Raw genomic sequence first — 20,086 nt, 5'->3', positions numbered from 1 at the left:
ATTAGCCTTTTTAAGTGTTTCAATGTGCAAATAAGCCCCAAATTCCTCCAAAATTGATGCATTTAGAGTTTATTGTCAAGAAAAATATTCTTAAAAATATTATTTAAAAAATAATATAAAATTATTTTTACATAATTTAATGATGCTATTGAGTTTGGATTTGAGGTGGATGTTGTTTTTTCAAGTTTGAGACTTTGTTTGGAGCAGTTTTTGTGCTTATGTGACGGTGATAGTGTTGCTCTCTGATGGGCACGATGGAAGGACGACTGTGAGAATTTAGAAGAGATTCCAAAGACTTCTAAGGTTAAGTTTCGTGTAATGAGTTTGGTCATTGGATTAGCTGTGATGGGCCTATTGTATTTTTCTTTTTAAAGCCTTCTTCAGCTTTCTGTGTTGAGAATATTACCTTCTTCATGATGAATTTCAAGATTTCAAAAAAAACCCATATTATATTTGAAACGATATTAAGATGTTTGGTCCCAAAACTGAAAACTTGAGAGAAGAGCCCAAATCCGAAACCGCAGCCAGCTCACGGAATAAACCCGCCCTTATCCGCTTCCAATTCGGAGATCTGTTAATCAGAACACCTGGTGGCGCGTGCCTGTCTCAACTACCTCTCCCAGTCTCTGCAAGGCACACAGCAGCAAAAATGACGACCTCTATGGGACCCCCGCCTCCCAAAAACCCTAACCCCTCATCCTCTGCCGATGCTGCTGCCTCCACGACGACGACGACGACGACGACATCCGAACGGGAACCCAAAACTGTCGACGAACCTCAAGACTCTTCAAAAACAATGAGAACTCCTATGGGTCCACCTCCACCACCGCCTCCGAGAAATACTATCCCTTCCGAGTCGGAAGCGGTTGAAACTCCAAATTCGAACTCGCTCGATTCCAATACAATACAGCCATCTGAACAAAGCGTGAAGCGATCCTCGGTGCCTTATACCATTCCTGAATGGAGCGGGCCTCCTTGCCATAACTTCTACCTTGAAGTTCTCAAAGATGGCTCCATCATTGAACAATTGGATATGTAAATGATTTGAAAATTCAAATAATTTGTTATATCTATGGTGTTATGTTGTTAGTAATTGAAAAATATAATCGAATTCAGTTGTCATTTCTATGTTGATGACTGTGCAGCTACGAGAAAGGAGCTTATATGTTTGGACGAGTGGATCTTTGCGATTTTGTTCTTGAGCATCCTACCATCTCTCGCTTCCATGCTGGTACTAGCTTCCTTTTTTCTTCTTCTAGTTGCATTACTTACATAGTCTATCAATTAGGTTAGTAATGTGTTGAATTTCCTCGAATGGACAAACGTCTTCAAGTTCATATACCTTGTAATCAAGGATGTTGGAGTGGCAAGTTAATTGGTTTTGATTGTGGAAGGGGCAAAAATAGTTATATGTTTGAGCCAAACTACATAGAAAAAGTAAAAGAAATCCAATTATTCATTTATATCATCTGTTAATTGAGCTGGACTGTGATTATGTAACGCTCGTAGTCTTAGGCTACTCAAAGCCTGCATTTAGTTTTGCCATGCAAGCTTGCCGCATTAACAATTGTTATGCCTATACTCCTAAACTTCTGCGGTTCTGCCTCTGTTAAAGTTAGGCAGAATATGAGATTATATGTAAAGCTCTAGTGCTTTTAGTTAATCTTCTATCTATTCTAGCCCTAGGTAACTACTGACATTGGTTGGATTAGGAAGGATTATTCAAAAAATAACCTCACGACAAACACACATATGGAAATTAGAATACATAAAAAAGAGAGAGAGAAAGAAATGAACACGAGGAATTTTACATGGTTTGGCAATATGTCTACATCCACAGTGAGTCAGCCATCTGCAATTTTCCAATATCAATATAGAGAAAAGGGTTTCTTCATTATGCTAGGAACATGAAACAACTGCAAATTACAAATATAACACATAATTTGTTTGAATTTTAACCATAGGTTCTTGGAAAGTTGTTAACAATACTTAAGTATTTCTTGTTGTCAGTTCTCCAGTTCAAAAGAAGTGGAGATGCCTACCTTTATGATCTCAACAGCACACATGGTACTTTCATTAACAAGTCTCAGGTATTACCATGTAATTATTATTATTATTTTTTCCATGTGTTACTAGATTGAACTTCTAATATTTAACTTTCCTACTTGATTGTGAAGTTCTTAAGTATGCATGTTAAGTTTTATTTTGTGAATAAAGTATGACATGTCATGTCTGTTCTTGTACATGTCAAGGAATGTGTGCTCTTTGAAGTGACATTATTGTCATTAGAAGGTCTTCCTTGGAATCATGATTTAAGTATCTACTATCTAATCCTATTCTGTGTCAGAAGTTACTTCCAAAATTACAGAGTTGGCTCATAAAATGAAGTTTGGGAATAAGCATTAGAAGCCTCTTTCTAGTTTTTAGTATCAAGCCCTCATCCCTCCAACTTGTCAATTTGGTGTGTTGAGCACAATTTATAACAGGTGTTAGGAGGGGTTAAAAGAAAAATCTGTTGGCTGCAAGTAGGCACAATGATTGGGCACGCAATTCCTTAATGTTTTTAATTGCTTTTGTGCTTGTGTTTATCAGGTTGAGAAAAGGGTTTATGTGGAACTACATGTTGGTGATGTCATTCGATTTGGCCAGTGAGTTTCCTTTTTACTTTATTCTTTTACTTTGCTAGTTCTTCTATACCTTTCTTCCCACTTTCCAATCAATAAAAAGACACAATTTGTAGAACACATGAAAGGGGCAGTACTTATGTGTACTAGGAGTACGCCTTCCAAATTATTCTCCACCCCTCCTCACAAAAATCAAGCTATCCACAAAATTTTTACAAAAGCAGAATCATAACAACTGAAAGACCAATCTATGAACAGGCAATATGCTCTTATCTTTATTACCTCCTCTATTCCATAATTTTTTACCACTTTACCTTCTCACAAAAAAAAAATAGAAACAATAGTTATCTTAGTTAAAAAAATAATTTTTTTATTAACTTTCTTATTATACCCATCTTTAATATAAAATTAGAACATCAAATTTTATTGAAACAATAAAATCATTAACAATAACATATGGTTTGAATTAAATACTAAGAGATGGTTTGAATTACCATTTGGAAAAAAAATAAACAATTGATGAGAAATTGTGTTGAAAATAAGATAAAATTAAGTAGGGTTATAATAGTCAATTTATATGGTAATCATAATGGAAAAAAGAAAAGTGGACAATGTTTTAGGACAGCTAAAAAAGGAAAAGTGGATAAAGATTATGGGATGGAGGGAGTATCATCTAATGAAGATTTTTTTTGTGTGTTTGTGTTACTGCTCACAATTCTCATTTTCCTCGGAGTTATCTGCAAAACAAGTTTCGAAATTGCATGTTGTTTCTTAGCTCTATAACAACTCCAAGCATTGAATTTAGATTCCGTTGATTCCAATGTTAAATCTATATATTACTCCCTTGGGTCATTGTGACCAAGGAAATATCTATTTGCTAAGCAGTTCTCCCATCTAATCAAACCGCCGATTAAAAAAAAAAACTTTTGAGATGCTTTCTTTTTCCAGGCAGTTTCTGTGGAAAGCACTCTTCCCTAGTTCATCTTTACCCTTTGAATAGTTTTCCAGGCATACCTCCCCCTCCCCTCCCCCCTCTCCTTCTAGTAGTAAAACTGTTACTTCTCTCTTCTTTCCTTTATGGATAAGTTCACAGGGGGAACATTTTGTTTAGCAATTAAATGTGCAAAGCAATAAATGTAGGGAATTTGTCAAAATATTTTTGTTGTTTCCCAATCAAGTAATTTCCAAATTGAGAAAACATATAGAATGACCTTAAAAATTCATTCTCCCTCCCTGCTTAATAGTGTTATTATTTTAATAATGCACATATTGTTATTACTGTAATAGTTTCATGGTGAATGTCCAATGATTCTTGGTTTTTATATTCTTTATCCTACATATGCTATGATATTTGTTATGTTAGATTACAGGAGAGTGCATGTAGTAGGTGTAGATTCACATTTTGATTCACATACATTTCTGATTATTATCCTTTCTGTTTTTCAACTGCAGTTCATCTCGATTATATATTTTCCAAGGACCATCTGAACTGATGCCTCCGGTAATACTATTATAACCATGCAAACACATAATAAGTTAATGTTAGTTTGCATCAGAGTTTTTTTTTAGTATTATTTTAAAATAATTTTGTTTGTTTTCTCCAATATTTATACAAAAATTGCTATGTTCACCAAGTTTTCATATGCATATGGTATTCAAAAGCTGTTGCAAATATTATGTATCAATTGCAATGATCTGTTATCTGGTTTTATGGCATAGGAAAAAGACTTGAAGCTTCTTAGAGAAGTTAAGTTTCGGCAAGAGATGCTTGATCGGGAAGCTTCACTTCGACGAGCAAGATCAGACGCATCTCTTGCAGATGGTATCTCATGGGGCATGGACGAAGATGCTGTGGAAGAAGATGAGGTTGGTGGTACATTTTTAATTTCGACGTAATTTTGCTAGAAAACTCATTATATCATTTCTGTGACTGTTGCTAACCCATATTGTCTTTTATATAATAATATTGCTAATTTATTATTGGCTGGTCTGTAATGAATGTAATGCAAGTTATGCAATCGTTAACAGGCGATGGGTTAAATGTAAAGACAATTTGTTCTCTCTGTCCTGACAGGGCCAGAACTTCACTACTATTTTATGTGCTTTATTCATCTTCCTTTGTAATACTTGGAGTCTTTAAGACTCCTGGGAAATCAGGGAACTTGTCCTTTAATTCTTGAATTGCCTGGTACACCAAAAGTACTTCTGTATAGTTAAGTTTAGACTTTTCTGATATGGATTTGAAAGTTGATAAATACTTCATTATCTTCCCCCATTTTTGCTGTTTTGGATATTTAGGATGATGGCGATGAAATTACTTGGCAAACATACAAAGGACAACTTACAGAGAAGCAGGAGAAAACCCGTGATAAAATAATCAAACGAACTGAAAAGGTGAGTGTTTTTCATTGATCTGTAATAAAACTAATATGCTTATGGCCTTCGCTCTTTTATACCTTTGGTTACTTTGTAGTTAGCATTCTATGTTTGAGAATATCAAAGTTTATTCCGTTGAGGCTTATTATCTTTTATTACATTTTTTTTTGTGGGACTTAAAAGTGTTCCATCTAGATGACAAGCTACTTGTAAATGCTAGTATACTTGGTTGATAGAAAAGAGAAAGTTCTCGTTACATTATAATCACTTCCGGCCATAGAACCTATAAAATTATAGATATATTGTACCAGGAGAAAGTCACTTGAGATCAGAAAAGTAGCTACTTGAGTTGTTATTATAATTTGACAGTCTACAAAATTATTTAATCAATTTATGTCACTTGCATTGGTAGGAGAAGCTATTTCCATAGCTAAATGAGGAAAAGGTGCTAAAATGCATATACTCTAACTAATGCAAGTTAGGAGCAAAATATCTTGTAACTGATAGAATTTTATGATTCTTTATAGAAGAAGGTTCATTAGGAGAAAAGATAAAAAGTTGCATTCACAGTAGAGATTATCATATGTACAGCCCCATTGTTGCTAGGTATCAGCAAGAGATATTTATTGTATATAGTGGTTTGTGAAACAACTTTTTGTTCTTCATGTTAATTATGTTGCTCACATTTTATTGACCAAATATTTGGTTGTAGATTGCTCATATGAAGAAAGAAATAGATGCTATTCGTGCTAAAGATATTGCTCAGGGTGGGTTGACACAAGGTCAGCAGACTCAGATTGCTAGAAATGAACAAAGAATGACACAGGTAAAAACTGGTCTTTTCTCCCAAGTATTTCTTAGTGGTTCTATATATTGCAGCTTAGAAAACATCTCTTTTGATTTCCCTCCACATCTACATGCTATTTTCTCACCTGTTAATAGATCTTGGAAGAACTGGAAAACTTGGAAGAGACGTTAAATCAGAGTATCCAGGAAAGTATTGGCGCACGTGCTGGAAGGAAATCTAGCAGTATGAGAAAAGGAACAGCAGAAGATGATGAGGATTTCTCTAGGTACTTCACCATTGCCCAGTTTATTAGAAAAGAGACAATTTTGACAGTTCATGAAACGAGTAAATGACAATGAAATATAGTGATTTTATCTTTCACATATTGAATCATCTGCATGGTTTTCTAATTTCTACTCAGGTCAGAATCATTGTCATGATTTACATTGGTCAGATGCATATTTGTTGACTTCTTAATACATGTCTTCTTCCAAGTTGCTGGCATTTAGCTGCAACAAGGGAAAAGCTATTTTAAAATTTACCTTCCCTCCCAAACAGACAATATAATTACAACAGTTAATATGTAGGATAGTTTTATATTTCAAGAAAAATTATTTGGAGAGCATGAGATTCTAATTCTGAAGAAACTTTGCCTATTTTGTAGTTAGAGTTAAACCTCAGCGGCATAAATGTAATTTGCCCTTCTGGTAATGATTATGCATGCCAGTCAATGGTAATGTTTGTATTTTACCTTTTGAAGTGATGATGATGAATTCTATGACCGGACAAAGAAGCCTTCAATACAAAAGTCAAGTGAAAATCAATCAATTGAAACTGCGGATACTCTTCTTGACAAGAGAGACATCATCATGAAAGAAATGGAGGAGAAGAAAGGGTTGCTTCTGATTGAGAATAATAAAACAGCATCTGAAACTGCAGCAGAAACTGAAGCTGGAGATGCTCTTGATGCTTACATGCTGGGCCTGTCATCTCAACTAGGTAGGGAAGAAACAAGCTAGATAATATATTTTCAAGAAGCTGTTTATCTTCTTTTCTTGCTGATTTCCTTTGCCATTTGTTAGTGCTCGATAAAACTGCACAACTTGAAAAAGAGTTATCTGCTCTTCAATCTGAACTGGATAGGATCTTCTTCCTTCTGAAAATTGCTGACCCATCTGGAGAAGCTGCTAAGAAAAGGGATTCAAGAGTACAGGGACAAAAGCCTGATAATTATAAAGCTGAAGCACCAGCTGTTGCTGCTACTAAAAAGCATTCTACTGTGGAACCAAAGAAAAGCAATGAGGCAGGTAAACCTGTGGATGCATCTAAGAAGAAAGATAGAACTCAAGATTCTGTTGTTTCTGCCATAGAATCAGACAATAAGCCAGAAGCTGACAAGATTGTTGGTGATAAGCCTGAGGTTAAACCTGCCGTTTATACTGTTGTAAAGCCTAAGTGGCTTGGGGCAGTGAATGATGCAGAAGTGGAAGAGACCAAACAAGAGGTGTTAAATATGGATGAGGCTGACCAGTTCGTGGATTATAAGGATAGGCAAAAGGTCCTGCTTAAAGTTGATGGTGCTCGGGACAAGGTAGATTCAGGCATTGAAAGTGCTGCTCCTGGGCTGATAATAAGGAAGCAGAAGGAAACTGAGGGACCTGGAACCAATGATAATAAAGCTACTGAACAGTCCACAGCATCCACCTTAGAAGCCAAGCTCACAGCAGAAGATGCTGTGGCGTTGTTACTGAAGCATAAAAGAGGATATCAGGCAGAAGATGAGCAAGGAGGAAATGAAAGCCTGGAGACAGGCCAAATTCAACATAATAAGGATAACAAAAGGCCAAAAAGAGTGCTTGGCCCTGAGAAACCATCATTTCTCAATGGCAATTCAGATTATGAATCATGGGTACCTCCTGAAGGTATAAGCTTTTTGTCTGTGTGACTACCTGCAGGTTTTTTACCAACTGAATGCATAGACTATTACCGTATAGCAGTTTGCTGTTTCTTTCTCATAATTTTTGAATTAATATTATATGCAGGACAATCAGGTGATGGACGAACCTCTCTGAATGACCGTTATGGATATTGAGCTGACATTATTATGTTGTCATGGCATTTGGCAAAAAGCATGACCCGTTATGGGGAAACATGTTTTACAAGGGTACGATGGTACTGAACTTTGGTTCACGGTGGTACTGAACTTTGGTTCATACTGCGAGTGATGACAATTCGAGTTAGAAGCATCCTGCAAAATAGTGTGCTTTTGTTTAACACTTCTAAGGCAAACAGAGTACGTTGGTTGAAAGCTGTTCTGCGTCACTGATCATTTTGAGATGGAGAGGATGCCAACGATTGTACGCCATAGTTGTATATTGGACAAAGGATTAAGGGTGATGAAGGATTTGTATGCATTCATCGCCAGAAATATGCAGTTTATAGTGATGTGTAAACCAAGTAGTTTGACCAAGCATGTAATCAAATAGAAAAATATCAGCGATTGGTTGACAAAAAGTTATTACTCTTTCAACTTTATAGTCATCTTAGTTGCCCTTTAATTTGTAAACTTGGAATAACTTCACATGTAGCATTCGTATATCGAAGGCATGGCATACGCGAACCATGGAAATAAATTTTCCAGTCATTTATTATTAGGATTTAGATCTTTAGGAGAAAGATAATATACATATATATATATATATATATATATACTACCTTCGTATTTCTTTATTGTGTTTTTAAGGTTAGCATATTCAATGAATTCTATTCATCTAGCGAAGCGTGAAACCTCACATCGCATGCATGTGGATGGCTGGCTGGCTTGGATTTTAGGGGTCAAATTATTGCATGGTTTATGAGTTCAATCTGTAATAAAATTGTTATGCAATTGAAGGATGACGATGACATTTTAAATTGATTCACAATCTCTAGGTTACCTGTCAGTTTTTATGTTTTATTTTCTTGGCTGAAAATAATTATACTGAATCATTACAGTGATTATGAAAGTGAATAAATAAATTATACTTACAAATTAAGATAGTAAAGTGTGAGAACATAATATATATATTATTAACTGGATTACATAATATATTGATTTTTTTTATTGTTTTAATAATTTTAATAATCTCTTATAGCTTTTATTATCTATATACATTTTTTTTATTTAGTTATTTATATACATAAAAGTAGTTAAATATATTACGCATTAATTATTAATTTTAAAGTTCGAATGGTAATTTAGATATAAATTTTTAGAAAATTATTTTAAGAATTAAATTTAACCCAAATCTGAAACACTAAATAATTGAGTTGAATTAGAACTAAATATCAAATAACTTAAACATTAAATTTAATTCGTTTTGGAATCTTAGATAATTAACTGAAAATTGAACTGCACAATCCTAAGAACAGAGGAAAAAAAATGATTAGAACTTTTCTGACAGAGTAATTGGACATCAAAGATAACTCGAGTTTTTTTGGAGGCTTATAGCCTTCCATAAAGTGCAACCACAGCAGCACAAGTAAATTAAATATTATTGTTGAAAGTCATTGTTATCTTACAAAAACATTAATATGATGTAATGCATAAACTTCAAATTATTTCCTCCCTAAATCACATTCCACTTCTCCCCAAATACCTAATGACCAAAAAAAGACAGCTTCCTACTTTAACCTGCATTCCTTTTTTTATTGTTTAGAAGTATAAAACCTTCTAAAATTGACAAGGCACTCAAACAATTGAGCTAGTCGCCTCATGACAAACCCTTTTTATTTTTTATAATGAAATGTACAAGAATTGAGAGACCAATCACAATTTAATCAACACCGTGAATCTGTATGATCAAATTTAATTCTTACGAGTATGTGCGACAGAAAGCAGAGGAGGATAAAATATCAATTACAAAGGCGCAATTCATGCAGGAATGGTCAAAGCAAATCGTCCTGTTAACCTCGAGAAAAGCCTAAGGGCATTTTAGCTACACGGTGCCATGGAGCCTTGCTTCTCAGCAACTTGAACCGCTCCTTCTGTAGACTTGACACATTTTCACTTCACATCAACTAGTGAATATCACTCCACAGAGAAAAGGTTGCCTAGAGAGTAGGGAAGAACAGGACGGCTGGAGAATGACAAGTCTAACAAAAATTCCTTTCAGAATATGTTAAAAAGAGAAGCTGCATAATGAGGTCAAATGTTTGGGGTTCAACCTCCTGCATCCACCGTCCCATCTCAATAAAATAAATAAATAAATAAATAACTGGAAGCTTTTCGAGATTTTGCATATTGAATCTGCCGAGATCAGTTCCTGTACAACAAAGAAGTCAGTTTCCCAAATGAGTTTCAGTGCATTCCAACACTAGAAACACACTCGCACACTCTCACGGTGAATGAGATGGGACACTTGGTTAAAGTAATTTCATATTTCTCTCTGGAAAATTCTATATCAAAATAAAACTATCAACCCAATAAAATAACTGAAGTAAAAGACAACCTGAATCAGTGAATCCTTTGATTTACTCTTCGTTTTCTTCAGAGAGCTTTTGTGGCAGGTTTGAAACAAGCAATATTGCATAATTGTACTGATCTTATCATGTCTCCAAAGCTGCCACCATAATTGACATGTGCCACTAAATTAGCAATAATAAAGCGAGCAAACAAAGACAACAACAGCCAACTTACCGATCAATGCTGTTCCTTGCTTTCTCAGGCTGATCTGAGATATGATTCTCTTTCTCAGGACAGTCTATACTCTTCCTTGATTTCTCTCTCCTATCTATGCTTGCTCTTGGTTTCTCTCTACAGTCTGTGCTTACCCTGGGCTTTTCTCTTTGCTCAGTATTCAGTGTAAACTTCTCTTTTTGATCCATGTTTGGTGTATAAGTCTCTCTACAGTCTGTGCTCTTCCGAGGAGTCTCCATTTGATCTGCAACAGGCCCAGGTCCATTTCTAAGTTGTGGTGATTTTTCAACGGCTGATACAAACTTCTTGAGGTGTTTGATGTATTGTGGGTAAAGCTCCAAGTCACAATGATTGCCTCCCTTCACCCATAATGGTTCGTATTTCTCTTTACAAAGGTCCCAAAGCTGCTTACCATGGGACCAATCTACAACATCATCAGCAGTTCCCTGAGAAAGGCATAAAAACAGCCCAACAATTAAGCATAGACCTGAAAAGTTATCAAAATATATTGGGTAGAAAAATACAATGGTTTAACTCGTTCATGAAGAAAGAATCATAACTTATCATTGTAACTAACATCAACACATTCTAAAGGTAATATGGGCATGCACACCGCAATCTTAAAACATTTAAGCCTTACTAAAGATATCCTTCACTGTTAGTTGTATCCTGCATGCAGTAAAAGTTCTGGTGTATAAGGTTCATACTATAGTAAAATGACAACCAGGTAACACTGTTGATAAATGAAAGCCTTAATAATGCATTAAATAGCTAATTTTAGTGAGGAACTAGTGCTTATTAACATGTTTACTTGGTTGGATTTTGCAACCTCCCTCAATGTTCCAATTTGCTTATGTTATACTATCTAGTTGGAAAATAACAAATTGAAAATGTTTCAAGGTTAGCTACCAACTAATGTTCAGAGCAGAAAATGAAGGTCAATTACAATGTACATATTTGCAAGCAGAATGGATTTCTCTGATGAGTCTACTCCTGATCATCTCTTGTTGCATAAATGTGGCAACTCATCTTGCCCAAATCATCACAAAAAAAATGTTATGTGAAAACAAGTTAAAGGAAAAAAGACAAGTTTTTTTTTCTTTCCCCTGCATTCTCAGGATACTACCATTTGAAACCATTACTGCTATATTCTATTTTGATCCAAGTTAAATAATGAAATACCTAGTACTCTTAATTCCATGTGGCAATACATAAATAGTCAAGTTCTTCCTATGATATTGCTGGTGCTTTTATTTTCACCAAGTTTTATTGGTCTTTCACCAGGTAAACAACATAAACTAATGATATCTCAAAAGCGCTCAACTAAACTAACTCCAATAAAGCATAACTTGCTACATGATTTCCTTTGTCTCACACAAAACCCACATAATTGGTACCCTTGCCTAGGACGCATTACCACGGCAGTGACTGGAAAGCAGAAATAGTAATACTCAGAAAGCATGCAAAGCAAACTGTTCACAAAGTTCAGAATTCAGAATTTTGATCCAAGACTGGTTTCTCATGTTAAACTTCATAAATGCATCACAGAAAAATGCCAATTTCACTTCATAAAAGTGACTAAACTGGGTTCTCTAAGCTTCACCAAGTACATTGATGGGCATTTCCCACAAAATGTGAGCAAGTAAATGAAAGCACTACATTGGTAAGCAATACTTTAGAAATATAACAGACTTGAACCATTGATCTCAGAGGGAAAAAAAAAAGAAGAAGAAGAACTATACTTACATGGATTACCAGTACTGGACAGTTGACCATTGGCATCTTATCAATATTCTGCACAATATAAAAGCAAAGCACTGTTAGCATATAGTTCATTTCTCAAACATTAAAAACATGTAAGACATCAGGAAACTGCATTTGAATACTTGGTAACAAAGAAAGGTACCTTGTATATATCAAACCAATATGTTCGCTTCACAGGATACATTACACGAAAGCCAGATGCAATTGGGCTATGTAGAATCACAGCCCTCAAGTTCATCAATCGAGCTGCTAAGTCTAGAGTAGGTCCACTTCCAACTGATTGTCCATATAGGATGACATCTTCTTCCTTCACCCCATATCTTTCTTCCAGGCACCTATATGCAGCTTCTATGTCAGCATAAGTATTCTGCTCACTTGGCTGCACAAAAGGGATGAGAAAGATAAAAATATTAAGCTAAAATCTAGAAAGCGCCAAAGCATAAAGCTTTATTAAAAAAAAAAAAAAAAAAAAAAGTCCATTTGCAGTTCCTTGAATCAGACGCTCCTTTTTGTTAACAATATACAGAGACAATTGCTAAGGACTAAATAGCTTAGGAAAATAGTGCTTTAGATTCTACAACTGATAAACCACTAATACGTAATGGCTAAACATCTATATAGTTTTGGCTTCTGATCTATTAAATAACTAAATAAGAGCACTTCTACACTTGATGAAATATAACTAAATCTACTGCATTTTTTTTCTTTTTACGAAGAAAAGCAAGACAAGAAACGAAATTACAATTCTTCAAATTGATCAAATCAAACTGCTCTTAGTACAAGCATTGAGCTGACCATTTCAAACCTGAAGTCATTAGAAAGGGAAAGAATACAATGAATATAAAATTTCATACTTTCTAAGTAGGGAGACGAATCAAACCCAACAAAATAAGAAAAATAATCAAATCGTATACCTTTCCACTGGACTGTCCATACCCACTATAATCATACCTACATAAACAAGCAGCAACCACTTCAAAATTTAAAAAACAGACCCAGTCAATGTTCAAAATAATAATAATGATAGAGATAAAACGTTTGAATTTGCAGTGACTGGGACTAACCCCATCAAGTTGACCCGAAGATGCAAGCTGAGCTCATTAAACAAATCAAACATCTGCCCCAGATCGGCCGCGTTGCCATGGGAGTAAAGCAGAGTTAGGGAAGCCGCAGGATTCTTAAAATACACCGCCACCACCCGATTCCCTCTCTTGGTATCCAGCTTCAAAATGTCGACATTTTCTCTGGTCCCCATCTCCATCATCATCAGCTTCCCACTGGCCTCATCCATCGCCACCTGGTAACACGGCGGAGTCGGCGGGAAGAACGCGAATTTCGCCGCCATCGTTGACGTCACCGTCCCCATCCCCAAATCAGCACAAAATTACAAAATGCTAATCAAAATGATCGCATAACGAAAACCCAAACGAATGAAAAGCTGGAGAAAGGGGTAGAGGGGGAGAGGCGGTGGCCTTCCAGGGGTGTTTATTAGGGAGGAAAGAAACCGAAGGAAAAATTCGCTAATTTGGATCCTAGGGTTTGGCTGTGGTGGCGAAGAGAAACGAAGGAAGAAAAAAAAAAAAAAAAGAGCAGAAGGAGGCGAGAAGGAGAGGAAATTCCGGCGAAGAAAGGGAAGAGAGCACGTGTCATTTTAATTGTAAAAAAACAAAAAATTGTTGAAGATGGGTATGGCGTGATAAGAAGACACGTGTCCTTGCAGGGTGGATAGTATTGAGGTGGCAGATGTAATGAAGATGAGAAAATTAGCATACTAGTTTTTATTTTTTTTATTTTTAATTAAACCCAGAGGAAAAAAAAATAAAAATAAAATCATAAATAACAGACATATGAATTAATTTTTATCTTCAAAATTTATAGTTTAACTTATATTAAATTAATATTTTGTAATATAATTTTATATTAATATTTATTTATAAAATTTAAAAATTATTACTATTTATTAATCTACTATTTTAATGTAAATTTAATTATAGATATTATATGTAAAAAATCGATAAAATTATTAAATAATTTTTTAATATTTTTTTAAATAAAAAATACAAAATTTTTTTACTTATAATAAAATTTCAAAGCAAATTTATTTTAGTATGAAATTGAACAAATTCACAATTGCTTTTCACTTTTCTTAGTCCAAGCCAATGAATCACATATCGGTTGGGAGTTCAATTTTGATGTCAGACTTGGACTTGAAGATGCATTTTTGGTAGACCCATTTTCTGATATCTGCTCTCTTTATTTATTTAGCCTCAACCATCAACCTCTACAACTACAAGCATTAGTGGAGCCCAATCACACCAACACCCCCAGTGCCCTAAACATACATATAATTATACATTATAGGATAAAAATCAGAAATTTAAATTTAGTAATTTTTATTAAATTTATGATTTAGTGTCTGTTTTAGTTTATAGTAATTCAAATTTTTAAAATTTGTTAAGAATAATAGGAAAACAATCTCTGGCAACCCATCTTCCAGCATTAGTGGGCCAGGTATACATTGCCATTTTGGCAATAAATCTAAGGGTCATGGTCTCATTATCTACCTCAGGTTTTGAACCAGTGTTCATTTGATCTAATGTGTCACACAATTACATAGCTTTTTTACCAGATTACACCCACAAGACCATTTCCCAAATAGTGACAAAACAAAATAGCTCTGAGGTTAGGTTGCTTCTTCCATTTTTATGTCAGGATTTTTTTAAATTTTACTTCTTTGCTCTGACAAGCTGTTCATCTTCCTCACCAGGAGGAATTCGTAATTCTTCAATCCGAAGGTAATGACTTCTAAGTCACTCACCCTCAAGCTTCCATCTTTATGTTCTGGCATTGATCTCTGCTCAATATTATGATGTCTGTTTATTTCAATCGATTTCTCTTTTGCAAAATAGTCAATTTTGGATCTCGCTGCATACTGGGGGTTTTGATCTGAAATGTTATCTGAACTGGGGTAGATTTTTTTGCTTCAGTTCTGGGGTTTGGATTAATGGGTTTTTTACTTGATTCATAAAATTTTTACCTGGGCTTGAAATTTTTTTTTTTTTTAATCTCTTGCTTGCATTCATGAACTAGGGCTTGCATTTCGAATTTTGTTAAGGCTTTTCACGTGGCAATTAGGATATTGAGATTTTTATTGCTGTTTTGTGGATTAGGGTTTTGAAAATTTATTAATATGGATGGTGTTGGAGAATCATCTGAATCTGGATCTTCTCTATCTAGTCCCAAGTTGTCAAAAAGTGGGAGTTTGCGCGATGATGATGCTTGTCCAAGGCAAGTTTCACCGATTAGGATTGGTGGATCCAGGAATACAAGCCCTTTGGGCCGAGTTGGATCAAGAAATACCAGTCCTTCTAGGCAGAAGGCAATTAAGACTAAACCACGGGGTTTAGATGAGGAAACAGCAGCTACATTTGTCAAAGCTGTTTACCCTGACGTTCAAATGGAGGATAACATATGGGCAATGTTGCCTGAAGATCTACTGAATGAGATTTTGGCTAGGGTTCCTCCTTTTATGATATTTCGTCTCCGTTCAGTTTGTAGAAGATGGAATTCTATTCTTCAAGACAGCAGTTTTCTTAAATTTCACTCACAGGTGCCATCTCATGGACCTTGTCTGTTGACATTTTGGAAAAATTCACAGACACCACAATGCTCAGTTTTTAGCTTGCCTTTGAAAACTTGGTACAGAATTCCTTTCACATTTTTACCACAGTGGGCATTTTGGTTGGTTGGTTCTTCAGGGGGCCTTGTTTGCTTTTCGGGGCTTGATGGGCTAACTTTCAAAACTTTAGTTTGTAATCCTCTCACTCAAACTTGGAGAACATTGCCAAGCATGCATTATAATCAACAAAGACAATTGATATTGGTTGTTGATAGAACAGATAGGTTTTTTAAAGTGATAGCCACAAGTGATATTTATGGTGATAAGTCATTGCCCACTGAAGTGTATGATTCAAGGCTTGACAGATGGTCACTCCACCAAATAATGCCTGCAGTCAATCTGTGTTCTTCAAAGATGGCATACTGCGACTCCAGATTGTATCTGGAAACTCTTTCACCATTGGGTTTGATGATGTATCGGCTTGACACAGGTTACTGGGAACACATTCCAGCCAAGTTCCCACGGTCTTTGTTGGACGGCTATTTGGTGGCTGGAACTCAGAAGCGACTGTTTCTAGTTGGAAGAATTGGCCTCTATAGTACTCTTCAGAGTATGAGAATTTGGGAGTTGGATCACACAAAGGTTATGTGGGTGGAGATCAGCAGGATGCCACCGAAGTATTTTCGGGCTTTGTTGAGGTTATCAGCAGAGAGATTTGAGTGCTTTGGACAGGATAATTTGATCTGCTTCACATCTTGGAACCAGGGAAAGAACCTTCTATATGATGTAGATAAGAAGGTTTGGTCTTGGATTGCTGGGTGTGCCCTTCAGTCATATAACAGTCAGGTGTGTTTCTACGAGCCAAGATTTGATGCTTCCATTTATTAGGCTGACAATTTTGTGGTTTGTGGCATCAATCAGTCTATTGTAATTCAGTGGATCATGAGGGAGTTGAGGTGTCATCTTTGTCTTGTGTTTTCTACTTCTCTCCATCTCTTCCTCTTCTTTCTCTTTTGCACATTTGCGAGGGTTCTCTTCTCCAGTGTACTTGCTACTGATTCAAGTTCCTTTAATTTTGCACACTGGATTGATATTACTGGTGCAGCACTAAGAAGCAGGTTAGGTCAGCAAGACTTGCAAATGTGCTGTCAATGATATCACCACCTAGTCCCAAGGCTCTGTGCTGCATTGGATTGAGCATCAACTGGCTGTGATGCTCATGGACTGACCATTGTTACACTGATCACTTGGCAAGGAATGGGCTTGTTAGAGAATGTGCTAAATGGATATTGATATCTTGGGGAAATTTGTAAGAAGAAATTTTTTCCCCCATTTCCTGCTTATTTACATTTTCTGAAAACGTTCATAACATGAAAATCATGCAACTTGAACTATTTTTGCTTGTAATTTTTATCTTCATGGTGGTAATTTTGCAATTGTCAATCCTAGTTTAAATGATGTGGTTGCTTTGCTTAGACATTGTTATGTTGTTGATATTTGCTGTCTTTCTCTTATATATTGTTTTAGTATTTATATTAAAGTTTAACATCTTGCCTAGATTCCTTGATTTTGGCTGTCGATGTTGCCTGATTACCTTTCAAATTGTGTTGAACGATTGACTGATCTGTTTTATATTCTTGCTCTTTTGCTAGGTTGTGGTATGAAACTGTCCATTTTCAGTCTTGGGCTTGTTCCTTGTGTACTAATTATAAAGGGGAAAATTAGCGTATAGAGAAATTAAATAAATTAGCATAAAATATTTGGTTGACAAATATTTTATTTCCTGATTTTGCCAAAATGGAAAATGGGTGTTTTCTTTTTCTTATATAACTTAACAATTTTCAAATGAGTTTCCTTCTATAATCTCCAAGCAGCTCATGTGATTTTGACCTTATCATGTGATTTCACGCACGTGATTTTGGGCCTTGCTTATTATATAAAAGATCTAATAAGCTTTTTATTCTTGTAATTATTATCTGCAGTAGTTGAAGCTGAAGAGCAAATTCCAAGCTCTTCTAGTTCTAGATGAGTAGATTGGTTTATCAGCTCACTGTTCATACGAGTCCTTTCTGTGTCATTATGTACTTAATATTAACAATATTTGAAACTACGAAATGATCATTTTTACCCCTGCAAGAATCAGAGAACTAAGAAAAGCTAGGTAAACTAGTTGTTCTTGGATTTTAATGCAGATATCCGAAGTCTTGCCAGGATGAATTTGTATCTCTGGTGACATTACCGATGCTCTACCTTTTAAGTATCTGGTCTTTGAATAGCCAAGTGTACAAAGAGTTCTGCTACATCACCCGATTTGCTTCCTTTGATGCCAGATCCAGCACACGGCTACATCTCCATCGTTTTTGAAGCTTCTTTACTTACTAAACTCCTGCTTTCTTTGATCTAGAATCTGTGTTGTTTTTGGTTTCCTTTGGAGGTATTACAGTTTCAGTTTCTGAAAGAGCTTGGAAATGGAGATGAAAGCGGTGGCGGCAGCGACAACAACGGCGGTGACGGCAACTACGATTGCTCAATTTTTGTCTCCTCTTCTCAATAGATTAGGGTACAAAAGAGCTTGAAAATGGAGATGTACTCAGAAGGCAAATAAATTAATAATTTTAATTTTTTAATTAAATAATTAAACGTTAAAAAGAGGCAAAACAAAATCTCGTTATATTGAGTACGTATTCTTTTGAGCCTCTTCATACATAATATTTTCATTAATCTTTAAATATAATCAATAATTAAAAAATTAATATTTTATTTAGACTAATAATTTACTATGTGTATAGAATTTAGGCTTTTAGCCTAAGTCACATGTTTGATGAACTTAATTCAATTGATTATGATCTCCAATAACCATAAATTGAAAGGTGGCCATTTTCGTACAGTAGGTGTACATAATCCAAAGACAGCCATGATTTTCCATTCTGGCCTCAAGTTATAAAAAGCTTACACATCAACAACAACATCATCAATCTTCTTGATATTTGTAATTAATTAAATAACTTTCAAAAGAAAACATTACTTTGGTAAATGGAGCCATACATGTCCAAGGGATTGTGCTGTAAATAATATAATTGATAAATAATTAATCATGAGTTTCTCTCAAATTAGAGAAAGTTCTTTTAATTAACGATATGTAGTAATTAATTAGCAACAAATCTTAGTTTGGACGACATCCCTCGTGTTTTAAACTTCAACATTAATAATGTATGTAAATCCAAGCAGTGATTAAATCACTTGACCATGTTCCCTTTAGCTCTTAATTTCATGCATGCCTCTTTGGGAACTACAACCACCACCCCCCCCTCTTTCTCATAACCCCTCCCCTCTTTTTACCTAACAAAATTTTCATTCATGAAAATCGTCTCTTAAATTCAGAATATCTATATACATCATTAATTTCTATTATTATCATATACAGAACTCTTTAAAAAGTGATGATATGAACTTTTATTAATTTTTTATTTTAAAATACAGTGATTTTATCGAATTTTTATTTTAATATATGTAGTTTAATTTATAAATATAATTTAATTTTATATTTAAATAATAACTAATAATATTGTGCGATTTGTAAATAATAATAATTTTTAAATTTCATATTAACCTAAAATTGATATTACAAACCAATTGAAAAAATTATACAGTAATTTTTTATATTTATCTCTTTAATATATATACAGTGGTTAAGATATATAGAGTATGTCTTTTTGTTCAAGAAAGATACAGAGATATCTTGACCAGATTCATGCCAACCACAAACTGAAGCCAGTTGGCCAGCTACTGTTCACAAGTTTCATTAGAAAATGGCACCCAAAAATAATCATAATAAAAAAAATCTCATGAATAAAACTACCTCTATTCTGTAGCCTGCAATGTGGTCCTCCTTAATATTTTTTAATTTATTTTTCTCTTACATCAATACATGTGTGCTTTTTTTTTTTTAATTCTTAATCTTAATTATATAGAAAAGAAATTAAAGAAGAAAAATGAAAAAGTAAAAATTTAATTTCCTTTCATTATTTGAATAGAGTTTTAAAAGAGAAAAAAATATATATTTTTTTTCTCTCTTTTCTTTTCTCTCCGATTCTAATCCAAACAAAGCAAGACTCTGCCAATTCTAAATTTTAACGCAAAACAAAAAAGCCTCTTGACGATATCAGACCAATTAATTAATAAACAACATGATAGATAACGTTTTCCTTTGCATATGCATAGTCATAGATAGGCCCAAA

At 34.7% G+C, this 20,086-nt stretch overlaps 3 protein-coding genes across 4 annotated transcripts; 2 read left to right on the top strand and 1 right to left on the bottom strand.

Annotated features, from left to right (window-relative positions):
• The first annotated feature begins 222 nt into the window (after positions 1 to 222).
• LOC110630758 (kanadaptin) lies at positions 223 to 8,441 on the top strand. The gene is made up of 12 exons (XM_021778329.2): positions 223 to 1,035; positions 1,146 to 1,231; positions 2,011 to 2,090; positions 2,593 to 2,648; positions 4,077 to 4,125; positions 4,344 to 4,490; positions 4,923 to 5,018; positions 5,713 to 5,826; positions 5,943 to 6,073; positions 6,548 to 6,786; positions 6,870 to 7,709; positions 7,830 to 8,441. The coding sequence occupies exons 1-12, from the start codon at positions 470 to 472 to the stop codon at positions 7,877 to 7,879; spliced, it is 2,454 nt and encodes an 817-aa protein (XP_021634021.1). The 5' UTR covers positions 223 to 469; the 3' UTR covers positions 7,880 to 8,441.
• A 1,076-nt stretch (positions 8,442 to 9,517) lies between these two features.
• On the bottom strand, positions 9,518 to 13,856 carry LOC110630724 (alpha/beta hydrolase domain-containing protein 17B). The gene is made up of 7 exons (XM_021778280.2): positions 13,294 to 13,856; positions 13,144 to 13,180; positions 12,372 to 12,608; positions 12,212 to 12,259; positions 10,466 to 10,911; positions 10,278 to 10,388; positions 9,518 to 10,091 (listed from the first exon to the last, which is right to left on the bottom strand). Exons 1-6 carry the CDS (start codon positions 13,593 to 13,595, stop codon positions 10,316 to 10,318), a joined length of 1,143 nt encoding a protein of 380 aa, XP_021633972.1. The 5' UTR covers positions 13,596 to 13,856; the 3' UTR covers positions 9,518 to 10,091; positions 10,278 to 10,315.
• A 933-nt stretch (positions 13,857 to 14,789) lies between these two features.
• Positions 14,790 to 18,489, top strand: LOC110617249 (F-box/kelch-repeat protein At5g15710). 2 transcript variants are annotated; one of them, XM_021759921.2, is made up of 3 exons: positions 14,790 to 14,911; positions 14,997 to 15,024; positions 15,400 to 17,344. In XM_021759921.2, the coding sequence occupies exon 3, from the start codon at positions 15,420 to 15,422 to the stop codon at positions 16,734 to 16,736; it is 1,317 nt and encodes a 438-aa protein (XP_021615613.1). In that variant the 5' UTR covers positions 14,790 to 14,911; positions 14,997 to 15,024; positions 15,400 to 15,419; the 3' UTR covers positions 16,737 to 17,344. The 2 variants fall into 2 exon arrangements, 1 of the variants encoding a protein (XP_021615613.1); XR_002488334.2 differs by adding an exon at positions 18,041 to 18,489 and having other exon boundaries at positions 14,797 to 15,024; positions 15,400 to 17,157.
• The last annotated feature ends 1,597 nt before the right edge of the window (positions 18,490 to 20,086 follow it).

Source organism: Manihot esculenta, chromosome 1 (assembly GCF_001659605.2).
Source record: "Manihot esculenta cultivar AM560-2 chromosome 1, M.esculenta_v8, whole genome shotgun sequence".
NCBI lineage: Eukaryota > Viridiplantae > Streptophyta > Magnoliopsida > Malpighiales > Euphorbiaceae > Manihot > Manihot esculenta.
The sequence above is the reverse complement of the archived record's forward strand: the minus strand, read 5'-3'. Positions and strand labels throughout refer to the sequence as shown.

What these genes read in the sequence shown, in the direction of transcription:
- LOC110630758 (XM_021778329.2), top strand. Translation starts at nt 470, where the DNA reads ATGTTTGGTCCCAAAACTGAAAACTTGAGAGAAGAGCCCAAATCCGAA. An exon ending in TAATCAAACGAACTGAAAAG is followed by an intron (nt 5,019 to 5,712) that starts GTGAGTGTTTTT and finishes ATTTGGTTGTAG; the next exon opens with ATTGCTCATATGAAGAAAGA. An exon ending in GATGATGAGGATTTCTCTAG is followed by an intron (nt 6,074 to 6,547) that starts GTACTTCACCAT and finishes TACCTTTTGAAG; the next exon opens with TGATGATGATGAATTCTATG.
- LOC110630724 (XM_021778280.2), bottom strand. Translation starts at nt 13,595, where the DNA reads ATGGGGACGGTGACGTCAACGATGGCGGCGAAATTCGCGTTCTTCCCG. An exon ending in ATGGACAGTCCAGTGGAAAG is followed by an intron (nt 12,609 to 13,143) that starts GTATACGATTTG and finishes CCTTTTGTGCAG; the next exon opens with CCAAGTGAGCAGAATACTTA. An exon ending in ATTGGTTTGATATATACAAG is followed by an intron (nt 12,260 to 12,371) that starts GTACCTTTCTTT and finishes TATATTGTGCAG; the next exon opens with AATATTGATAAGATGCCAAT.
- LOC110617249 (XM_021759921.2), top strand. Translation starts at nt 15,420, where the DNA reads ATGGATGGTGTTGGAGAATCATCTGAATCTGGATCTTCTCTATCTAGT.